The following is a 22,013-nucleotide window of genomic DNA, read 5'->3' on the forward strand; positions in this document are numbered from 1 at the left end:
TGTAAAATACATTGGTGTTTCCTCACTCCCAGCTCCTCCACAAGCCTCCTCTCTCCTCGTCTCCTCCAGGTGTATTTAAGGAATTGGAAGATCCTCCATGATGGCGGAGGGGAAAGGATTTCCGGGTCGTATAAGGAGAGAGGATGCAAGGAAGCATAAGTTAGCGTAATGAAAAGCACCTTCTGAATCTGAAAACAGCTCAACCACACACTGCTTTTTTTTGTAAAGGACCACAAGCCTAGAAGGTTGGAAACTGCTTGCAGGTTTAATCAGTGCTCCCTATTTTAAAACCTTACCACACGTTTTATGTAAAATCTTAATCTATGTAAAGTAACTTGTAACTCAAGTTGTCATATAATTGTAGTGGTACAAGGTTCCCCTCTGAATTGCAGTGGAGTAGAAGTGTACAGTAGCATAAAATGGAAAGTCCAAGTAAAGTACTTACGTAAGATGAATTGTTATTGTCTATGGTGCTCCAAGAACAAAAGTAAAAAGGCCTTCTCAAAAGCAACATACATTTCCAAAAACAATGTCCCGCCTACTTTGTATGATCCATCTTCCTTCCTTTTTTTTTTTTTAGCACTAAAAGCCAGTGATGCAGGAGGGTCAGATACAACGCAACAGACTACCATCAATGATGAAGGCTCATCTCACAGTGACACCCACACAGCGCCTCAAGAAGACAAAATGCCTTTGGATAGCACCTTGAATCCCCAGACCCCAGAGAGAACTGATCCTTTGTCAGGTGCTGTTGGGTCAGGCTGCAATCAAGAAGAAGAGGAGGAGGAAGTGGAGGTGGATGTTCTGCTTTACTCCCCAGACAAAGTGGCTCAGTCCAGAGAGTGTGAGAACAGACTGGACAACATGAACATCAGTCCAGAGGAAGAAGAGGAGGAAGATGTGAACGAGATCGATGTGACCGGAGATGAGGCAGAGTGACCTTTGTACGTGTGCATAGTTTTTACTGTGTTGTGTGACTAGTTCAGCGGCACTTTGATGTGCCAAGCCCAGTTTTCTCTCTATTCTGGTATTATGTATGTTCACACAGTGCCAGATGAAGTCCATTTTGCTGTCAAACTATGTATAATAGATTTTTATGTCCTTTTTCTGTTTTCACCATCAGTCTGTGTCCGTCGATCACAAGCTTTGTACATGCAAGAATCACAGGCTGCGTGCTGGTTTTGAGCTTCATTTAGTTCCATATGCAAGGTTTAAAATGGATGTTTAATTCCCATGAATAATATGCTCAAGCATTGATACAACAGACAAAAAGTTCTTAGTGTTGTTTACATTAACAATTTATATTTATCAATATCTCTGAAATTTGAATCTTCAGACTGATTAAGGTAAAAGCACTTCAGTGGTATTGTGTCTCTAAGTAACTATTGTAAAAAAAAACAGAAACCTTATTTTGAGCCAGTATTTGTAAAGCAACGTGTGTTTAATGTAAATTACATAATTAACAGTTATTGTTTATTAAAAAAATAGTCTGTCTTTTCATGCAAGGGTTTTTTTTTTCACCTCACATCCGTATATATATACTGTCATTGCTCAACCACACAGAGGCCGGGAGAGGGCGCACTGTCTCTGCCCTCCGTTTGAATCCAACTTTATTGACAGCAGAAGCGCCACCGGAAGCGGTACACACGTGCTGTGTTGGAGATTTGAAGGTTAAAGAAGAAGCAGCGGGTTGGTTTCTTGTCGGCTATCCGCTGGAGAGAGTCAGGACGGCGTGTTTGCAGTCAGAGCCGGGAGTAAGCCACACTGAAGCGGAGACATGGATCCCATGAAGGCACAGCAGCTGGCGGCGGAGCTGGAGGTGGAAATGATGGCAGACATGTACAACCGGTAAAGCCAAAACAAGCTAACCATTAAGCTACCTCTCTGTCAGTACTAACCGTCCCCTGGCCTTCATTCATAGTACTTATGAAACCTGTCGTTACACGGTGACAAAGGGCTGTCTTAAGGTTATCTACGCTCAGTGAAGACTAGCTGCTGTGATGCTACCTGCACCCTGTGAGTCAAATGACTGTAGCTACATGTATGTCAGAGATACTCAGTCGGGCCGACTGTACATAAAGCTACATTTTCCTACAGGACTGTACAAGCCACCAGTAACAGTGCTGAGTAGTTCTGTTCAGTGTGTTTGTCAGAATGTATCCGCTTCAATTACAGCAACACATGACCTTAAATTGAGTTAGTGACTCGCAGCCAATAATAATGTTAGCTTTTCAGTACGATAGCACAGTGCAGGTTGAGTTTATGGATGAGGACATTAGGGATTCACTTTATGGTTCCGTTCAGGATGTCAGGGTGCTGCTGCTGTGCACGTTGGCTCACTGGAAAGGCTGCTGCACTAAACGGAACTGAACCCTAACTAGTGTTATTGGTAGCACCTGTGATTACCTACTATTTCATGTCACAATGGCTGATGAGACACGGGTGTAGTGGGAACATATTCAAAATATACTTTGGCCTAAAAGGTTAATACATGTCCTTCCATTTTCTACAGCAGGAGGGACTTTAAATGTTTCCTGTACAGAAAGTTATATATGAATTAAATCTGGTCAGACTTAGCTACTAATAACAGCCTGTTAATGCTGGAGTGAATACAAAATGCTCACTTATTGCATGCACACTGACTAACAGATGACTCATCCACATGATCACACATTGTGAATACATTGAGTTGGCAGATAGAAAAAGCTAAAAAAAGAGAGTTGATTCCCACGTCATCAAATACCGATGCTGGGAATGAGACAATCCATGTTTTTCTATTTTTCTTGGGTCTGATCTCTCCATATCTATGCAATAAGTGTTGACCACTTAACGATTACTCTGACCAGAGTTTAGTTAACTTCACTTCCTTGCATCTTGAGGACTGTTTCAGAGAAAAGGAGAGCAAGACTGGCTTGTGTATTAAGGCCAAAGGTTTTACAGTAATATGGGTAGCCACTAGAGAGTACAGGTGAAGAGCTGACGTGGTAGAACTTGGGGAGTTTTAACATAAAGTGGCTACAGCCTTAAAGATGAGCTGGGGATGGAGATTAGAAGATGATTAAAACAGCAAGTTGGACTAAGAACTGAGTTCAGGGGAACTCCAGTGTCCAAGGATGTGGGCAATTGTGGATGTGAAAGAGGGACAGAACAACAGCCTTAGAGCTTCAGCTTGAGGTGAATTCATATATTTTGTCACATCAGAAATGATGACTTGTCATAGCAAGAAGAGCACAGACGTTAATATTGATGATGGCTGTGTTTAATCGTGGTCAGTGAGCTAGCATGTACAACACCAGAGCCCTGGAACTGTCTAATGTAAAGTAACATCATTAATGATATTAGTAACACTCGTGTTTTGCCTGCCATGACGTGTCAAAATGAGATTCTTTGGGGCCCAAAGAAGGCCCATTCTCATATACTCTAGGTCATTTCTGCTGAAGTGGTGTGGTTCAGTTACACTAGAATCGAACAGAGTGATTGTTGAGGCTGCAGTAGGTAACTTTCATAAAAATGTGCTTAAACTTTCGCTATATAGTAGTATATGAGACAGATAATCTGAATTGTTTAGGTTCCTCTGCCTCCTCCTAGTGCTCAACAATCAATTATCTTCAAGCCACCAACCAAAAGGGTTTTCCTATTTTCCTTGGGTCCGATTGTTTTTTTTATTTATTTTTTTCCGTTCAGGCCCGGTCGATTTTTGCAAATGCCATTAGGAGCATTAGGAGGAGCCAGAAGATCATTTTTTTCACAGATGATCTGTCTCATGTACTACTGTCAGGACAGTTTCAGCAAATAAAAAAAGTTGTTTTTGTAAAAGTTACAGACTGCAGCTTTAATTTCTATTTGCAGGCATACACATTAATAATTCACTCCTTATTTCTGATTATTGTCCCTGTGAAGTCAAGAAATAAATAACGAAACTATAAATTGTGAAGTCTTCTTTTAATTCAAGCAGAACTTTCTAACATTTAATGGTTCCAGCTTCTCCTTGTCCTATAAGTTGGTTAATTAAACATATTTTGGTTTTGTTTGGTTTAAAAAACTTAAAACATTGAGACGGTCCATCACAACCTGACCCTTTAAACAAACGAATAATTGTTTAATAAAAAAAGAGAAATAATTGAATAATCATCACTGAATAATAATTCCGGCTCTAATCTTCTCACTCTGTAGTGATTCCAGCCGATAAAGCTGTGCAGTTTTACCAAGTGGCATAATTACACACAATGTTCTGACTGTGTCCTGGCTTCCTTTCCTCCCAGAATGACCAACGCCTGCCACAGGAAGTGTGTACCGCCACATTACAAGGAGGCTGAGCTGACAAAGGGCGAGTCGGTGTGCCTGGACCGCTGCGTGGCCAAATACCTGGACCTTCACGAGAGGCTGGGACGCAAGCTGACAGAGCTCTCCGTCCAGGATGAGGAAGTGATGAGGAAGGCAGCTGTAGGGAGCGGATAGAGACGCTGATGAAGGGAACGAAGTGGAGCATTGTGGGGGATTACAAGGTTATGGGACGGGGTCGGCATGTCTGGTTTCTCTAAGATGCGAGACTTGTGTTTTTAATGAGCGGGTGGGTTTGTTGGGGAAAATAAAAAGTTGAGTTAATGCTGTTGAGGTTCCACTGAGGGACACTGCTTCCTCTGCTGCAGCAGAGGACGAGACGTAGGACGGGGCTGGGGGGGATCACCAGAGCACCTAGTGGAGGGACAGCACGAGGACAACTTCCAGCCTCTCCGGATGTGCCAGATTATTTTTTCCATTCAGCTTGGCCTGGTCCTCAAGAAGTCACCTGAAACTCGACTGGAAACGGACATCTAATGTTATTTTAAAGTCAAACTGTGTGATTGTTTTCAGCTGCTTGGAGTGCAAGAACGAAAGAAATACTTTAAAGCGTCATGCTTCCAACCGTCTGGTACTTAGGGCAGGTTAAAACAAACACTAAGAATGATTTGCATTTATTCTTTGCTCCCTTTGATTTGTTGGGTTTTTTTTGGGCCCTCCTACGTAAGGTTGCAACACAACATAAAGTTCATGTAGAGAAGTTGTCTGTCATGCAGACAAAGTAGTGTCAGATCTGTATAAAACCTTGAAATCCAGTCAATCAAATGTATCGGGGTATGCACTGAATTATGTATAGCAGTATTATACAGGATACTATGCATAGTTTACTCTTTTTCAGCCCTGGACGATGCCGCGGTGGCTTCTGTCTGTAACCGCTCGGATACAGACTGCCCGCCAGGCCACTCTGGTTACATGATGGACCTGTGTTGAAGATGGACTGAACTTTGCTCATTTGTCGTGTGTATGTAGACTGTTGTGCAGTATGTCAGTGGACCATGTTTGTTTTTTTTTGACTGTGAAACTTATTTTTTTTTTTCTGTGCTAACCACTGTGTCAGCTTTTTACCTGCATATTGGAGAAGCTGCACAGTGTTTCATTGTTCTAAATCACTAATAAAACATCCTTATTTTAACATCAGTGCTTTGGAGGGTACTACAGTTTTATTCTGTCCCACACACACTTGTTCACTGTGGTTGTAATGGCGCCCTAACTGGCCGAGAGGAGGCAGGGTTCAATAAACAAGTGTCTGTGCCTTTAAGACAAACTGAGGCAGACTGGGTGAGGAAGTGAAGACTACTGACTTTCGTTTCCTTCGCGAAACTTTTATTTATACGTGCACGTTCTACGTCGGAAAGGAGAACTAAAAGCGGCAGAGACGAACAGTAGCACCGGTGGGACAGAGACACAGGTGTTTCTGTCTCAGGTGGACTAACTGGAAGCCCGCGAGGAGCAACGCGCGAGAAGCATGGTGAGTCATTTTCAAGGTGTTGATTAAAAGGTGAAATAAAACCTCTCACTCCCGCTGTCAGAGTAGTTCTTGGATCCTGAAATATGTTAAAGTCGGATAGGAGTATAAGCTTTAAAGGCCATACAGAGGGGAAAGAGGACAAACAAACGTCCAACTATCTAGAATATATTAAATACTGTGAGAGAAACAGTCAATAATGAACCTTTACCGTGGTTTATACGGTCATGTAGCTTACATCTATGAATGCCTACAACTAGTACTGTGTTTGTGGCATACTGTTAAAACACTTTTGAGGACATGCTTAGGACCACATCCTCTTTTCTAACAATGTAACGTTAGGTCATGGTTGTCGAGTTAAAATGAATGGTAAAGACTCTTCAGAACATTAATATATACAGTCAATTACATAGATAAACCTGTATATAACGCTAACAGTTCGGGGATACTAAAAGAACTTTGACCAGGTTAGGGACCATACAAAAGTTTATTTTTGCAGAAGAAAAAAAAGGTAGTCCTAAAGCTATTTTTTTTTCTTTGCCCATATGTCTAATTTATTTAATATGTTTTAAAATATATAAACAGATTAAATAGTTACATCAAAAAGATGGTGTTTGCGTACCATGGATATGGGCTGGTGTGAAAATATTGCCTGTTCCCAGTTCAGCTGTAATAACAGTTTATTTAATTTCTTATTAAAAATAGGAAGTGCCTGCATTTCCCCCCATGTTGTTATATTTGCCATGAATGTACTTTTTTGAGATAGTGTGAAGTGAAGGAGTGGATCCCAACTCTGGGGAGGGTCTGCCCTTTAGAAGACTCAACATCTGTCCCCTCAATCATTTTCATACAGTCCCTTACCTACACTATCCTTTCACTGTGAATGTGATGTTTGCCTTCATCCAGAAACCCAAATGTTTTTAACAGAGGATACACATATACATTCTACTATTCATACTAAACATAGAATTAGATAGCTTTAAAGTGCTTAAAAACAGGACAAAAGCTCAATAAAAATCATCAAATGCAACACAAATATTAAATCACCAAAAGTGTAGTATGTATATTTTTTGCATTTAAACACTTCAAATTTTCAGTTGCCTTCCTATTATTATATTTGCCAGCTCGTAGTTACGTAGTTAAAGAGATTGAGCAAGTGTAAAATAGGTTAAATGCTAATGTTAATAACTTTCAGGTGTAATTATTCTGATTTATCCAGCCTGAGATTTTATCTAATAAAACTGTAATGATTTTTTGAAGCTCGTGAAAAAGCATCTAAAATGTAGTGTCATTAGTTTGTACAGAGTGAGATTAGAGATTAGAGAATCACAAAACAAAAAGTGAGTGATTGGTTTGGATGAATGCAGTGAGCCGTCTATTAATCCAGTGTGCTGCTCCTTTTGGTCACTAGATGGAGGCATCTGAAAGAGAAGATTTGTTTGGGGATGATCAGGTTGTAGCGCCTCCCAATGGCGTGGTAAATGAACTACTGAATGTGGAGCAAGAAGACAACATGCAGGGCCAGGTGAGCTCCCTGCTGTCTGGTGAAACACCTTCTAACCTGTGATTCTCAAGTTTCTAGTGCAAAACAACATGCTTCTCTATGAGTGTGATAAAATTCCTCAACCTTTGCTCTTATCAGACAGTTGCACAACTATTTGTTTCCCTACTTTCCTTAGATGGAGGAGTTTCTTGGCCCGCAGGCAGAGTACAACGAGGAGGAGGAGGAGAGGAAGTACTACAGGAGGAAGAGGCTGGGAGTCATCAAGAATGTTCTCGCAGCCAGTTTTGGAGCGATGATTGTATATAGTGTGTACATGGGTGAGTTTGATTGGAGAAAATACATTGATATGGACAAAGAAACACACAGACATGTAGAGTACAGAGATCTGTTATTTGAAATGTGTGTGTATATTTGTGTGTGTGTTTGTGTGTGCGCTACAGGCCTACTGCAGATGCAGCTCATCCTCCATTATGATATGACATACCGTGAGGTAAAGTACAGCAACCTTGGCCTGGAGGACATCGACCGCAAGATGCTAATGGGCATCAACGTCACGCCCATCATAGGCCTGCTGTACACCCCCATACTCATCAGGTAGACACACACAAATGATAAAACCTTTCTTTTTTTATTTGAATGTCGTTCGCTCTCCCTATACAACTATATATATCTATCTCTCTGGCAGGTTTCTAGGTACTAAGTGGATGATGTTCCTGGCTTCAGGAATCTACGCACTCTTCGTCTCAACCAATTACTGGGAGCGATACTACACCTTGGTTCCCTCAGCTGTAGCAATCGGTGTGGCCATTGTGCCGCTCTGGGCCTCCTTGGGAAATTATATTACAAGGTCAGAAGAGAGACATGACTACGTCACACAGAGCGTACTGATGGTCCACCACTGTAGTTAACGGAGGATCTGAGAAGATGACTATTGTCTCAGATCACCCCACCAAAATTACATTTACATTTCAACTACACTTCTTTAACTGTTTCTCATTACATTACATTACATGCTGTAATCCAGTGCTTAAATCTATAACTTTATAACCACCGTCACTGTCAAATCTAAACATTACATTAATGTTGAGTTTTTCTAACAACCATCAAGGCTTTAAAAGTTAAAGTCAAGTGATTCGCTTTTATTAACATAAACAAGTTGATACACGGTAATTCAGGAGCTTTTGGGACCCCTGGAGCCTTGAATGGAGACACTGTTTCTAAATTACTTGAAACATGTCTTTGGCTTTCTTGTACTTCAATTTGTTATATATATATATAAGGTAATATCATAGCCACAAGGCTGACATGTTTCAAATGGGTTAAAAAATAGCCAGTGGTCCTTAATCGAGCCATGATTAATACCTTTTAAAGACATCACCCATTAAAAAATAAGATGATACACTCTAGCCTGTGCTGTACTACATATACTCCTCCTTTGATGGGGCACAAATTGTGATTTATTAAGTAAGTAAAATAAGTATTTTTTGTTTAACCCTTCATAATCTCTTTTTCATGAGAGATGTCTAACAAGAATAAAAATATACAGTTTAAGCATGCACATATACGGAAGTGTCCCACACGAGTTAGACATTAGTTTCACATTAAGAAAGCAAAAACATGTGGACCTGAATATACTCTAGTATAGCCTTTTAAAATCCTCAATTGAAGTGAAATGTTTCCGAGTATTATTGTGTCAGCAGCATTGAATTTCTAAAAAAGGATGATAAACCACTTTGAGTGTTTTCACGTCTGTTCACAGAGGTGTAATAATAACAATACCCCATATTGTTTCAGTCAGTGTAAGGCTCAAAGGACAGTTTGAAAGGGCACTTTTTTTGTTGAAATTCTGTTGGTCTGTGCAGTACTGTCTGTTGTTGTCAAGCTGAGATATTTTTTGTCAGCACTTTGTTTTTGTTATTTTCTAAAGCATTGTTTTTTTTGTGTGCGATACCATGCTGGTGAGAAACCCAATTCCCCCAGGCCAAATTTATTGTTTTTTATTTCAATGTCTCAAGTACAGTTCTTTTATGAAGTCGGAGGCAGGAAAAAAACAAACAAAAATGAAAAATAAGGCACATTCTAAGGATCTCTTTTCTCAATTAAATCAAATTGTTTGTACACAATGAGTATGCTTTTTTTAATGAATGTGTCTCTGTTTTCTGTTAATCTCTCCTCCCACGCCACTCATCTGCTCTCGCACAAACACGTGCAGGATGGCGCAGCAGTACTACGAGTACGCCAACTACAAGGAAGAGCACGTGCAGGAGCAAAAGAAGCTTCCTAAGGGAGCGTGCCACAGCTACATCATCGTCTTCCAGTCAGTCTTCAACATCATCTTCCATGTGAGTCTTTTGTTCACTAATGCTTCAGCTGACTTCATGTTGTGTTTAACACTGGAAAAGAAGTTTGTACAGCTGCAGAAACAAATTAGCCATCTCTCTCTTCCTCATCAGCTGAGCTTTGTCTTCGCGGAGTTCCCCATGATTTTCGTCCTCAACAGCTACCTGCATTACAACGAACACGTTCTCTGCAACGTCAAAGCCTGTGGTAAAGACAACTGCTGCTTCAGCTCCACTGATGGATGATTACAGACTGTGTAAAACGAGTCAGGCCATCCCATCCAATGAGATATACAAAGCTATAGTTTGACACTTTGGGAAATACTTATTATGCTTCTTTCCAAGAGTGAGATGAGAAGATTGACACCCTTCTCATGTCTGTGCGGTAAATATGAAGCTATAGCCAGCAGCCGGTAAGGTTAGCTTTGCACAAAGACTGTACAGAGGGGGAAACAGCTAGCCTGGCTCTGTGCAAAGGTAACAAAATCCAACTACCAGCACCTCTGACACTATAAAACCCTTTCTTAATGCTAAGCTAAGCTAAATGGCGTCTGGCTCCAGCTACATATTTACCATACAGACATGAGCGTGATATTGATCCTCTCAACTAAATTTTCCCCTTGGCTTTGTGGAGTCCTTCAGCATCCTTTCACTGATTATTGTTGTTGTGTATGTTCCACAGACTCTGCTCTTATCAGCTTTTGTTTTAGCCAAACAGAGAACTATTTTCAACAAAGAAAGCTCTGATAAATTCAGTGTACACTCCTACCCTAGAAAAAGGGCCCCTCGGTCTGTGTCTTCTTTTTTCCCATAGTTTGTCCTAGACTGCTTAACAAAAAACCAGTCTCATAGGTTTGCATGAAGTAGAAGCACATGCGCTAGGTGAGCATATGCCTTTCGTCCGCTGTGAAAGGAAGCAAGTTTCCCTCCTGCTGTGAAACGAGTGAACACTTCTGCTAAAGCTAAAATGTTTTTCTTGGTGTGCTTAACTTCTGCACTTCTGCCCACAGCTTCCTTTTTATTATAAACAACAATAGGAAGAACAGGACTGTAGAGCGGTTCACACCATCGTGTGCCTCACAGACGACCTCTTCAAAATACAAAACCATGATCACACAAAGATCCTAGCTGCTCTGCTAGTTATCCCTTCCACTTTTTATAATGTAGACATGTGTTCGTGGCAGAGATGCAGTCTCGTGTGTTGAACAGACAGGACTGAAACCTGTTGGTTGCTTCTCATCACCTCCTTTCTAATGGCTGAACCTTCCTCTTCCTCTGCCAGGAGCAACGGTCACCGGAGTGATCCCCGGCTTCAACACCACCGTGCTGATCAACCTGCCTCGCTCCATGCTGCTTATCCAAGTGGAGAGTGTCCTCATGGGCTTCGCCTTCCTCGCCATGATTATTGTAAGATCGAACTTCCCTCACACACACATACACACACACGCAGACACACTCACCTCTGACTCCCTAGAATTCAGTGAGTTTGTTATGTACGAATATGATCGTCTGGTGCCTGTTTTGGGAACTTAAATAGGTCCTGCTGTCTCGAGGAGAGTCCCTGTTTAAAAATGTAGTTTAAAGATCTGGGGCCTGCTGGTATGTCAGATCTGTTAAAATTAGTTAATCAATGTTCGCCAGTTGGGGGCAGCACAGCAAACATATACACACCCAGCTGCTACTTTTTATGTACACCTGTAAAATTGAATGCAATCCAATTGAATAACTCAAATTCTACCTTTACAAATATAATAATGCTCCGTTTTGATCGACAGTCAGAAATATATTAATTTAACTATATGTTTACCATTTAGGTTATAGTTTGCAGTGGAACCGGACAACACCACCGCTTACTCTGACCTCAGTAATGAATTACAACTTCAACAAAAGCTGGCTGCTATAAGTCTGGTAGAATATGTGGCAGAGCTGTTGTTTGTACTGGAGATTACATTGTAGTGTAATCTCCAGTGTAGTATTGTAGTAAGTATTGATTAGAGCAGCTTTCAGATGTTAACTTTAAATTGAGTAAGAGTCTTTATTATCCACAAAGTAATTTCAATATATAATTCATTTCCATTCATTTTCTAAACCCACAGTTCCTTGTGCTGTGTGGTGCTGCCTACCGCCCGACAGAAGAGATCGACCTTCGCAGTATCGGCTGGGGAAACATTTTCCAGCTGCCTTTCAAACACCTGAGAGACTACCGCCTGCGACTGCTCTGCCCCTTCTTCATCTATAGCGGATTTGAAATGCTGTTTGCGATCACCGGATTCTCCCTGGTACTGCGCTGTCAATGACGTTTGTTGAACAGTGGAGTAGCTTTTGCTTGCATTGCTTCATTTGGTTTGTGTCTTTGAATAGTTTATAATGCAAAATAATAATAATAACAGGACACATTATGGAGCAGGCAGATTGTGGTAATAAAGACATGAAGTATGTATGTAATATATATATATATGTTTCATCTAATTTCTCTCTTTCTCTGCCTCCACAGACGTATGGTGTCTGCATTTTGGGCCTGAGAAAACTGTGGCTCCTTATACTCGTCTATGGTCTCTCCTGCTCCATCTTTTCCTCACTCTCCCTTTGCCTCCTTCGCCTCCCGCGCTGGCTGTGTCTGGTGGCGGGTGCTGTTGTGCATGCGGTGCTGCTGGTGGCACTCCTGTCGTTTTCTATAGTTCACGACAAAGAAAATCTTAACAGAACAGAGTATCTGGGCCCTCTGCTGGTGATCTCTGTGCTGTGGGGACTGGGCACTGCCCTGAACAAGACCGGGGTCAGCAGTAAGTAACAGCTGTGGTGTGTGTGCGTATGCTACACTAACTTGTTCACACGTGTTTCAGCATGAACTCCTCTCTCTGTGTGTGTGTATCAGCTCTGCTCGGTCTGCTGTACGCAGAGGAAAAAGAACGTCTGGACTTTGTCTACACCATCTATCACTGGTGGCAGGCCATCGCCATCTTCATAGTCTACCTCTGGTCCAATCTGCCGATGAGGGTACGACTGTGTGTGTGTGTGTTCAGACGATGTTTAAGGCGTGTTTGTGTCTCGAATATAGCACATTTTAAACATCGCTTGTTTCTGTCCCTCTCCCCCAGGCCAAACTCTCCATCCTGTTGTTCACTTTGTTGGTGGCCTGTTACTGTTATTGGTTGATGGAGCGCCGGCTTGCCAATAAAGTGCCTTTCAGGCTGCCTCGCATCCCTCGGCCCCGGCACAAGGTGACCAATCACAGTCTGACACTCTCACAAATGACTGCCTGAACCTTAGCAGATTCATGCTGTCAGATTCGTGCTGCAGTTTACTTGAACAAATAGGGATTCAATTTGTTTTGTAGCCAAATGTGGTAAAACAAATATTGGTGTCCATTTGATGTAAAAAAGCAACCAGAATTAGTCTGCACATATGCTGTTATGTTTCAACATTATAGCATCCTTTGCCAGATGAGTAACAGTTTTGTTTTATATATTTAATTTCAAGTAAGCCATAAAACCTTCAAACACTGAATGAGCAGCTTCCCTAAAATGAATGGGCAGCCACACTGAAAGAGCGTTTTGTTTGATATATAAATTGTGGGTATTATAAAAACCTTCTGCTGATGTTCTCATGTGGCTGTGAAGTTAAAAAACCGTTTATAGCAGCAAAGCATAGACATTAAAACCCCCCTCCACTGTTGCTTATTGTTACATCATTTGGATGTATGACCTTCACCGTGCAGAGTTTAAAACTAGAAGGCTGTTTTTCTCTGTGCTCACCTTAAATCTCATTTTAAGACCTGTACATAGGAGCAGGATTTTGTGACATATCACATCTAGTTATATATATATTAAATATGCAACTTACACAGGTGTGATGTGGAAACTTGAAACCTTCCACAGACAGACACTGAAAATGACTTGTCTAAACCAGCAGTGAAGGAGGCTGTCAAGCTTAATAAGGAGGCCTTTTCAGGTTTGGTTAGCCCAAGGGTCTCCTGACTTCTGGTCAGCCCCAAGGAACATCTGGCACACTATCAGACAACTCAGGAAGTGAAAGGAGGGTTTGCCTCAGGCTGCGATCAGTTCAGGAGGCGAACTGCCAACCCTTTGCAGAAGTATAAATCTCACTGCACACTAGATATCCACACTTTTTATTCCTTATTCTGGAGTGAACAATGCTTTTTCATCCCGCATGTGAACAGTTTTATTCCCTCCAGGAAACTCTCTTCTCTAATGCAGAAATAAAGAATTATCTTTAGAGGTCTGCTGTGTGGTGAGATTTGAACTACTGTAAACAGTGGTTTGCCCTGCACTCTACCAGCCCTCTATGGAAGGAATCCATCGGCTATGCAGGAGTAAAGTCATAACAATATATTCAGCGCTTTATCGTAAAACATTTAACTGGTCCAAACACAGTTTAACTTAAGAGCGCCTCACTTTGTCTCAGTCACCAACATAACATATTATTTGTGTCTGCAGGTCAAAGGCTACCGCTACCTTGAGGAGGACAACTCAGATGAGTCCGACTCTGAGAGAAGTGAGGAGGATGACGGAGATGACGAGGAGGATGGAGACCATGTGGTGGAAGAGATGGGAGCAGAGGACAGGGAGGAAGGAGGCCAAGACGGAGGGGTGCAGGGAGCTGACTCACCCAGAAACAGGAGGAGAGGGGCTGAGGGTCACCGTCACAGACGGGAGGACGCCCATGTGAAGTAGGGAGAGAGGGAGGAATGTGAGCGAGGGTGAGAGAGGAGAAATGAGGGGAGATGGTGGACAGAAGAGGAGGAGAGTTAGAGACGCGCTGGATGCTGTTGTGTTCATGACTCCATTCATATTTTTACAGATACTACACTAAACAAATCATTTCTTTTCTGGAATAAGCTGGAATTAAAAAGCTCTGATCACCTGTTCGACTGTAACAGCGATCCACAGGAGAAGGTACAGAAACCATATGGCCATTTAACAACAGATATGACGGTCTTAAAAAGTAGCGCACACTGGATAATAATAATATAATATAATAATGAATATAATAATAATACAACAAGAAGAGTTCTTTTTTTTGTTTTTTTTTGTATTGTGATGAATACAAAGCCAAAATGAATGTCTTGTTTTTTGTATCTTTTTTGTATCCGTAAAACAATATACAGAACCAAAAACAAAAGCAGCAACAACAAGAATACTTTAGTTTTTCCTTTGCTGCAGTTTGCGGCTCATATTTACAGACTGTACTGGTAATCATAGAGGGAGTTGCAGTTGCTTTTGTGCTTATCCAAGTAGAAAACACACTCTGTAACATAGAACTTGGTTTCATTTTTAAAAGAGCTTGTTGAGAAAAAAAGAACTGAAAGTGACAGAAAAAGAAATGAGGAATTGATTTTCTAAGCTTATCCTCCGGGTGAAGTGTGTTTTGCTGGAGTAATTTTTAGACAGTCTGGTCCTGCTGGATGTGAACAGCGTAAGCAGCCTCGGCTATATTTGATCTTCTGTCCTTGTTTGCCTTCAACCCTTTAATTTATGCACAATTTTTAGAGAAAACAAGCCGACTCAAGCTATTAAAAGAAGCTCAGGCATGTGTTTGTTGCCTGATATTTCTTGGGAGAAGTTTAATATGAATATGAATATATGTAACAGTGGCCTCAGGGATATGTTAGAGTAATTATTGTGTGGACTGGCTCAATTGCTTAATATAGTAATCTACAATATTAAAGTAAACAATATAATACAATAGTATACAGCCACGCTAGCTCCACCTAGGGACCGTGATCTGCTAACGTCAGCTGTTAACATGCTCACAGTAACTATGTTAACATGTTGATGTTTAGCAGGTATAATGTTTACCATGTTCAGTATCTCTGATATGTGCTAAATAGCACTAAACACAAAGTATCTCTGAGGCTAATGGGTATGTCCTTGTCTGCAGGTATTTGGGCATAAACCAAAGCATTGGATAATCTAAGGTGATGGATGAAAGTCAGTCTGTACCAAATCTGATGGCAATTCATCTCAAAGTCAGATTCACATTCAGACATTTAACTCAGAATCATAAATGTCAAGCTGCTGAGTCATTAGGATTCACCGCCTGGGGACCATAAATATCTGTACAGAATTCCACAGCAATCTGTCCTATAGAGGTTGAGATATTTCTGTGTGGACCAAAGTGGTAGACATCCAGCCATTCAGATTCAGATTCATACCGCTAGCGTGGCTAAAAAACAGCAGTGACTAACTATTTAGCCAAGAGCTGGTACACAAAATAACATATCAAGCAAACAAGGTCAGTTGCCTTGAAACTGAACACATATCAGGGTGTCATCATGTCCTTAAAACCCTTAAAAAGGTTTTGTAACAGTTGTATTTGTTTAAGTATTAAAATGTGATACATATATATATATAATATTGGAGATATTGTCATGATTCAAAAACAGCTTTGTTTTTGCTGAAACCAAGGCCTACTCGGTCTTTTCCACATCAAAGCAGGAGAAACAGGTGAAGAAAATAATACAGTGAATGGCTGCTGAATTTTGTTTAGCTGCTTCAGTTTCAGGGTCCTGGTGTTGTGTGTGCTGGCTCACTGTCAAGCCTGACTGAGACACTTGAATAGAACAGAGCCATTGTTAATGTTATCAGTAACACCTGTGCTTAAGTCAAAGTGTCTGCAGTAAAACAGGCGTATTAATCACAACCAGTTGGCAAGTTTGGAGACCTGCTATTGGACGATTTAGTGATTGCGAGAACACAGATGTCATTATATACAAAACCTGTACAGTATGTCACTCTGCTGTGCTTTCTTATCACTCTGTTTCCTGACATGTCTTTTGTTTTTCTGTGCATGTAAAGTTTGTAAAGTTATGTCATGTTGGAAACAACCTGGCTTCATCACACTTTTTATATTTTTAGTTTGAGTTGGTTTGATCCAGGCAGCATTTAAACAAAAGTAACTAACAGTTATGTCAGGACTGCAAGCTGTCATGTTTTCATACTGATGGTCAAACCTTCCTGTATATTGTAGGTTCGGTACCCAGAGTTTGTATAGTTTATTTTTGGGGGGGCTTTTTTGCCTTTACTGGACAGGACAGGAACAACAGGAAAGGGGGAGAAAGAGTGAGAGTGACACGCAGCAAAAGCCCACATGTCAGACTCCCAGGTGAGCGCCCCCAACAGTTCTCTTTTGTAATGAAAAATAACTCCTAATGTTTCAGTGAGCTGATGCCAGTGGTACGCAGTGTTGCACTGATCTCTATGACGGTGTTAATTTATGTAATGTCATGTGAAACTCTTTGTTGATGTGTTCAGGAAAACACTTTGTACTTCTCTCTTAATTACACCTGTACATTCAACTAAAGATTGTGCTGAACTTACCTACTGCTGTCTGTCATTGTGTTTGTCTTGACTGGTGGGTGGTGTGATGCTATAGTCACTGACTTTATATTATGGCCGTTGTGACAGCCAGGCACTTATCACCATGGAAACTTTAAAGTAGGTACTTTGCTTGTGTAAAGGTAGAAATATTAAAAAAAAGAAAACACATTTCAGTGTAAAAGTGTCACAAATTTTACGTAACTAATTTACAGTTTACAGCCTTCACTTTCAAATGGTAAATTACTGATGCATTATAATATCAGGTTATTATGAACACTAAGTTGTATTAATGGTAATGGTAATTAAACTGTATCACTTTTGAGTCATTTTTTCCATGCTTCTGCAGGGATTATCAGATGCTCAATAAATATGGGCCCTGGACTAAAAGTGTCCCCAAATAATAAATACTCTAAACATTATGACAGAACATTACATTTGAACTTCTGCACTGCAGTAAATGTATTTTGTAAATGTATGTAGTGTAAATGTACACATTGTTAGTGCTGTTTGTGCAGCGTTCACTCCCAGATGAAACAATGCCAAACATCCTCTCTGCATACGTCCACTCAACACAGGAAATTACAGAAAGAACTGGTCCGCTTCTCAATCTGAACTTTATTTCACTTGTACTAAGACAAAATGAGCATGAACAGAAATAGGAATATGAGCTGGGATAAAGAGGTAGCTGCTACGTCACTGATGGTTTGTGTTGTAAATGAAGCCTTAAACTCAGAACCAAACCAAAGTTCAGGCTCTTTGGCTCATAGTCAGGCCCCTAAAGCACAGCGCCCAGGTGTTAGCCCGAGCCGACACTGTTGCCTGTCCTAATCTGTCTCTTCTCAGTGCCTGATGCGTCTGATGGACTGGATCTTTGGAGTCTGGCAGTGGGAGCCCCAGTTCTTCCAGTGCTGGTAGTCTCCGCTGTGTCTTTCACACTCCATGATGTACTGCTGGCCTCTGTAGCCCGGGTACTCATAGCACACAAAGCTGAAGAAAGACAGGAGGAGGATGGAAAGTGAGTAAGTGAGAAGAGCTACAGTTACATTTCTACGTCTTGCTTTAAATGAAGAAATTCTCCAGGTGCTATTCGATTTAACCACCATTGGGGAAAACATTCAAATTAGAGTGACACTGTATTTCTGAGACGAACAGCAATATTTGAAAAGGGAAACATTTAAATAATCATGGCAATCTAGTATTTAGTAGTTGTTGAGATATTTCAGTCAGGACCAAACCAGTGGACCAATTCACATTGGCATCCCTAGAGCCATGCTGCTGGGCTGGCTGAGAATAACTGCATCATGGTTTTTAATATTTCACTGAACAGAAGGGTGATCCAGCTGCTGGGACAGGGGTGGAAAGAGGGGCACACTGCTGGACAGCTTTTGGGACTTTTTAGAAGTGGAATTTAGCATTAGCGGAGAGGAGGAAATGAGGTGCACTAAAGAAAAAAAAGAGAAATGGAAATTTAAAAGAGCCAGGGGCAGATCTAGATGGGTTGCAAAAGATGCCTGGCCACCCAAAGTGCCACCCCAGTTTGGTGTCACATTCATTTATATTAATTTTAAAAATAACACTTAAAAAAAACAGATGAACACATATTTAATGATCCGCTAATATTTTAGACTACATGATAGGCTGAAATTCAATTTAAAGTATTACTAAGAATAAATAACATTTGGAAATAAAACAACTTGTAATGCCAACTTTACACATTTCTATTAAATGCTTTACTAATTATATGTGCCACAATAATGTGTTTTAGTTCAAATATCTTCATTTGGCTTTTCCAAGCAAATATTGATGTATGTGATTGATTGCAAGTCAGTTTTGTCTGAACTGATAAACTACACCATGGATGTCTGTTTAATTCTTCAGTACTGAATGTGTTTTTTCTACTCTACTCCCTACTTCATTTTTCCTCTTTGAAGCCCTCTGGAAATTCTTTATAATAAAGCGCTGGAACGTGTTGGGATGAAGCACTGACTTACGCTCCGCACTGCACGTGCATGGAGCCCACCTCAGGCCTGAACCAGCCCATGGCCTGCAGGGAGGGGTAGTCGTCGCACAGCTCGCTGCAGCGGCCCATGAAGTTCTCCCTCTCGAAGATCATCATACGGCTGCTCTGGTGAGACTGTGGAGGGGATTGGTGTTAAAGTTAGCGTTAGGCCTGTCAGACAGACGTAAGACAGAAGCACAGAGTTGTCTCATTTCTGTTTCACTCCCTCCCTCCCTCCCCTCACTATCACTGCCACTCGTCATGCTCTGCAGGTACTCACGGCGCAGTAGATGGGGCGGAAGGACATGAAGCGCTCGGTGTGGTAGGACAGGGAGCCGCTGTAGGCGTCCCAGTTGGGGTACTCGCCCCTCTCCAGGATGAACTGCTGGCCCTGGAAGTCATGGTGCTCGTAACCCACCCAACTGGACACACGAGTGGAAGAACAAGGTGAAGTAGTCAAACAGGTGAGTAAAAAGGTTAATGTTTGATAATCAGTGTGAACATAAAACAGATAGGTGACATTAGACGGGGTGAGAGGAGTAAAAGGAGAGAGTCAGCAGCTGGAACATGAAACCAGTCTTGTCCTTCTAGTGGTCGCAGGAAACAGTGCACCTCATTAAGAGGATGATGGGCGGGTGCATGAAGTTGTTTTAATTAGTTACATATAACATTCCCGCATTGTATCCACCATTTAAAAAAACACAAGCAGGGCAGCACAGTGTGTCAGCTGAACTGAAGAGGACAGAGTGTACACAGGCAACTTCCAAACTGTCCCGGTTGCTCATTTGATTGTAGTATTCAGGGATTGTGTAATACTTGGTATTCAGGGATTGTATTTTCCTCCTCAGTATACAGAGATAATGGTAATCTGTGAAAACAGTAAAGTTCTCACAATTGTTTGTACTTTTAGTAGAATTAAGAACCGTAGAGTCATAATGTTCTAATGTTCACATGAAATACTTTATAATTTATAAAAAAAATACAGTTACATTATTATTCATTCCCAAAGGTGAAGAAATTAAATTAGTTCTTGAAAACAATGAGTACATAACCATCTATTTGAAGCCGACATTTATCACTCCTAAAACTGAAAGAAACTATTTTTTTGTTTAGTTTTTTTTGTTATTAAGTATAATTACAGGCAGTATATCTGATATTGTGTCAACATAATTATTGTCTTGGGTAAATATCTTATTATATTGCCCTGATGCCTGCTGAAGGCTGTTGGAGGGATGATTAATGAGAAACAGTTTTAGTTTTCTGTATTCATGTTCTTTGGCAGTGCCGTCACACACTTCCACGTACCAATGAGAGTGTGACAACATTTGAATCAAAGTGTAATGATTGTGTCACTCAGATCTGGTCAAACACACACACAGGGGTTACACTCTTAATAAATAACACCCCGGGATGTTTCTTCAAAACTTTACCTTTGATTCTTGCTTATTCAAACAGGAATATTTAATGATTTCAAGAAAAAAAACATTTCAGAGATGGGAAGTTAGCAAGCAGTGAGAAACCTGGACCACAGAAATATAACAGTATTGACACAGTATTGCATCCATCACAGGGATTGTGGCTTTTTTTCTCTCATACACTGTCTCAGACCATTTTATCAAAGGGATAAAAACACTCATGTGACCTGAAATTAGCCACTGCTGACCAATGATAACTGCTGACCACAGGTGAAACTCTGCAGTATAAAGAGCTTTCAGATTGGCTAAAAGATGGAGATAAAAACTCTTTTCCCAGCATTTCATCTGAAAAAGAAAGCTGTGGCAGAAAGAAGACGATCTCCTGCCTGCCGCTCATGCTGGGTGCGCCCTATTTGTAGGACACAGTTACCTCAGAGGTGACATGCTTTAGTGGGAGCCTGGATGTTACTTCCTCTCTCATTATCTCTCTACCTCGGTCTCACAGACAAACACTTACATAAACACACACACACACACACACACACACAGTCAGTCCACTGTCCACAGAGACTTGCAGGCGTACAGGCTGTGTGACTCACGCTCCACTCTCCACTCGGATGGAGCGGATGTTGTCCAGGCCGCATTCGTGGATGTTGCAGCACTCGGAGGTGAACTCCATACACTTGCCCTGGAAATACTCCCGCTCAAACACAGTCACCTGCACACAGGGGGAGACAGGGGGGAGGCATTATACATGTGTACTGTAAACATGTGTTTATGAGTGTGTGTGTGTGTGTGTGTGTGTGTGTGTTCACCTTGAAGCAAGGGGCTGTACCCATGCCAGGGAAGTACATGGGTGAGGTCATGTGGGTTCTAGCGTATCTATTCATTTCTAAAGCAAAATAGAAAAAACAAGAAAAACATTAGCAGATGGATGAGAGGAGTACAAACAGTAATGGTAATAGTATGAGCACATTCTGATTCATTGGACAACGAGGAAAAAGCGGTTTCTTTAAGTGAACTTTAATTTAATTTAACTAACTGACATTGTTTCCTCTCTATCGATTAAGAATTGAACTTATACAGCCAACACGGTCTTCATAAACAACTAGCACAAACATTGAATCCGTCCCGTGGGAAACTTCTGTCAGTCACTTTCCCGCTCCTGCTTACCTGGATGCTCTCCTCGCGCTCCTCACCAACCAAATCCTCTTCACGTGGACTTTTGTCTGAACCTGGCGCTTCTGTTTTATACCGGCGTCCACGCGAGAAGCTCGTGCTTGCGCGTGTGCGCGTGATGCCCCTCCATGCTGATGGTGTGAACGAGGCGAGTTTGTCAAGTGTGACGCTCGCCCGAATTTAGGATGATACTTCCGGTCAGAGACTTCAAAATTAAGGTCTATTGAACTGTGTTTTGTACAGTGATCATTCGAAATAATGCACAGTAAGAAGTTAAAAATGGAAAACATAATCACACAAATATATTTGTGATTGTTAAGTTGTCAGATTTTTGTTTTGGCCTCAAATTAACTGTTCCACGAGCAATGATTCATAAAAATGTAACTACAGCTAAAAAGATTAGCTTAGTCAATTAGACTAATTGATAATGA

The 22,013-nt window shown here is 41.2% G+C and overlaps 4 protein-coding genes across 4 annotated transcripts in view; 3 read left to right on the forward strand and 1 right to left on the reverse strand.

Annotated features, from left to right (window-relative positions):
- LOC118326536 overlaps nucleotides 1-1,476 on the forward strand; it is an 8,847-nt gene extending 7,371 nt beyond the window's left edge. Inside the window, exon 7 of the mRNA XM_035659550.1 lies at nucleotides 581-1,476. Coding sequence (XP_035515443.1) covers nucleotides 581-939 — 359 coding nt within the window. The 3' untranslated portion in view covers nucleotides 940-1,476. The remainder of the gene's footprint in view (nucleotides 1-580) is intronic.
- A 154-nt stretch (nucleotides 1,477-1,630) lies between these two features.
- timm10 (translocase of inner mitochondrial membrane 10 homolog (yeast)) lies at nucleotides 1,631-5,478 on the forward strand. Its single transcript, XM_035660090.1, has 2 exons — nucleotides 1,631-1,848; nucleotides 4,263-5,478. Exons 1-2 carry the CDS (start codon nucleotides 1,778-1,780, stop codon nucleotides 4,456-4,458), a joined length of 267 nt encoding a protein of 88 aa, XP_035515983.1. The 5' UTR covers nucleotides 1,631-1,777; the 3' UTR covers nucleotides 4,459-5,478.
- A 131-nt stretch (nucleotides 5,479-5,609) lies between these two features.
- On the forward strand, nucleotides 5,610-16,988 carry unc93b1 (unc-93 homolog B1, TLR signaling regulator). The gene is made up of 13 exons (XM_035660089.1): nucleotides 5,610-5,809; nucleotides 7,218-7,331; nucleotides 7,486-7,627; nucleotides 7,751-7,904; nucleotides 7,996-8,157; nucleotides 9,523-9,652; nucleotides 9,764-9,857; nucleotides 10,932-11,056; nucleotides 11,746-11,928; nucleotides 12,144-12,432; nucleotides 12,525-12,646; nucleotides 12,748-12,870; nucleotides 14,107-16,988. Exons 1-13 carry the CDS (start codon nucleotides 5,807-5,809, stop codon nucleotides 14,341-14,343), a joined length of 1,878 nt encoding a protein of 625 aa, XP_035515982.1. The 5' UTR covers nucleotides 5,610-5,806; the 3' UTR covers nucleotides 14,344-16,988.
- A 596-nt stretch (nucleotides 16,989-17,584) lies between these two features.
- cryba1l2 (crystallin, beta A1, like 2) lies at nucleotides 17,585-21,743 on the reverse strand. The gene is made up of 6 exons (XM_035660561.1): nucleotides 21,577-21,743; nucleotides 21,219-21,295; nucleotides 21,003-21,121; nucleotides 19,269-19,410; nucleotides 18,981-19,123; nucleotides 17,585-17,976 (listed from the first exon to the last, which is right to left on the reverse strand). The coding sequence occupies exons 2-6, from the start codon at nucleotides 21,291-21,293 to the stop codon at nucleotides 17,829-17,831; spliced, it is 627 nt and encodes a 208-aa protein (XP_035516454.1). The 5' UTR covers nucleotides 21,294-21,295; nucleotides 21,577-21,743; the 3' UTR covers nucleotides 17,585-17,828.
- Between the last annotated feature and the right edge of the window lie 270 nt (nucleotides 21,744-22,013).

This window comes from Morone saxatilis, unplaced genomic scaffold (assembly GCF_004916995.1).
Source record: "Morone saxatilis isolate NCDOM2014 unplaced genomic scaffold, NCSU_SB_2.0 Contig17, whole genome shotgun sequence".
NCBI classification, from domain to species: domain Eukaryota; kingdom Metazoa; phylum Chordata; class Actinopteri; family Moronidae; genus Morone; species Morone saxatilis.

Bases quoted from the DNA above. Each gene is read 5' to 3' on its own strand.
- timm10 (XM_035660090.1), top strand. From the start codon at position 1,778: ATGGATCCCATGAAGGCACAGCAGCTGGCGGCGGAGCTGGAGGTGGAA. The intron at 1,849-4,262 runs GTAAAGCCAAAA...CTTTCCTCCCAG, and splicing joins ATGGCAGACATGTACAACCG to AATGACCAACGCCTGCCACA.
- unc93b1 (XM_035660089.1), top strand. The intron at 12,647-12,747 runs GTACGACTGTGT...CCTCTCCCCCAG, and splicing joins GGTCCAATCTGCCGATGAGG to GCCAAACTCTCCATCCTGTT. The intron at 12,871-14,106 runs GTGACCAATCAC...TTGTGTCTGCAG, and splicing joins TCCCTCGGCCCCGGCACAAG to GTCAAAGGCTACCGCTACCT.
- cryba1l2 (XM_035660561.1), bottom strand. From the start codon at position 21,293: ATGAATAGATACGCTAGAACCCACATGACCTCACCCATGTACTTCCCT. The intron at 19,411-21,002 runs GTGAGTCACACA...TCGTGTGTCCAG, and splicing joins ATCCGAGTGGAGAGTGGAGC to TTGGGTGGGTTACGAGCACC. The intron at 17,977-18,980 runs GTAAGTCAGTGC...GTCTTTCTTCAG, and splicing joins ATGCACGTGCAGTGCGGAGC to CTTTGTGTGCTATGAGTACC.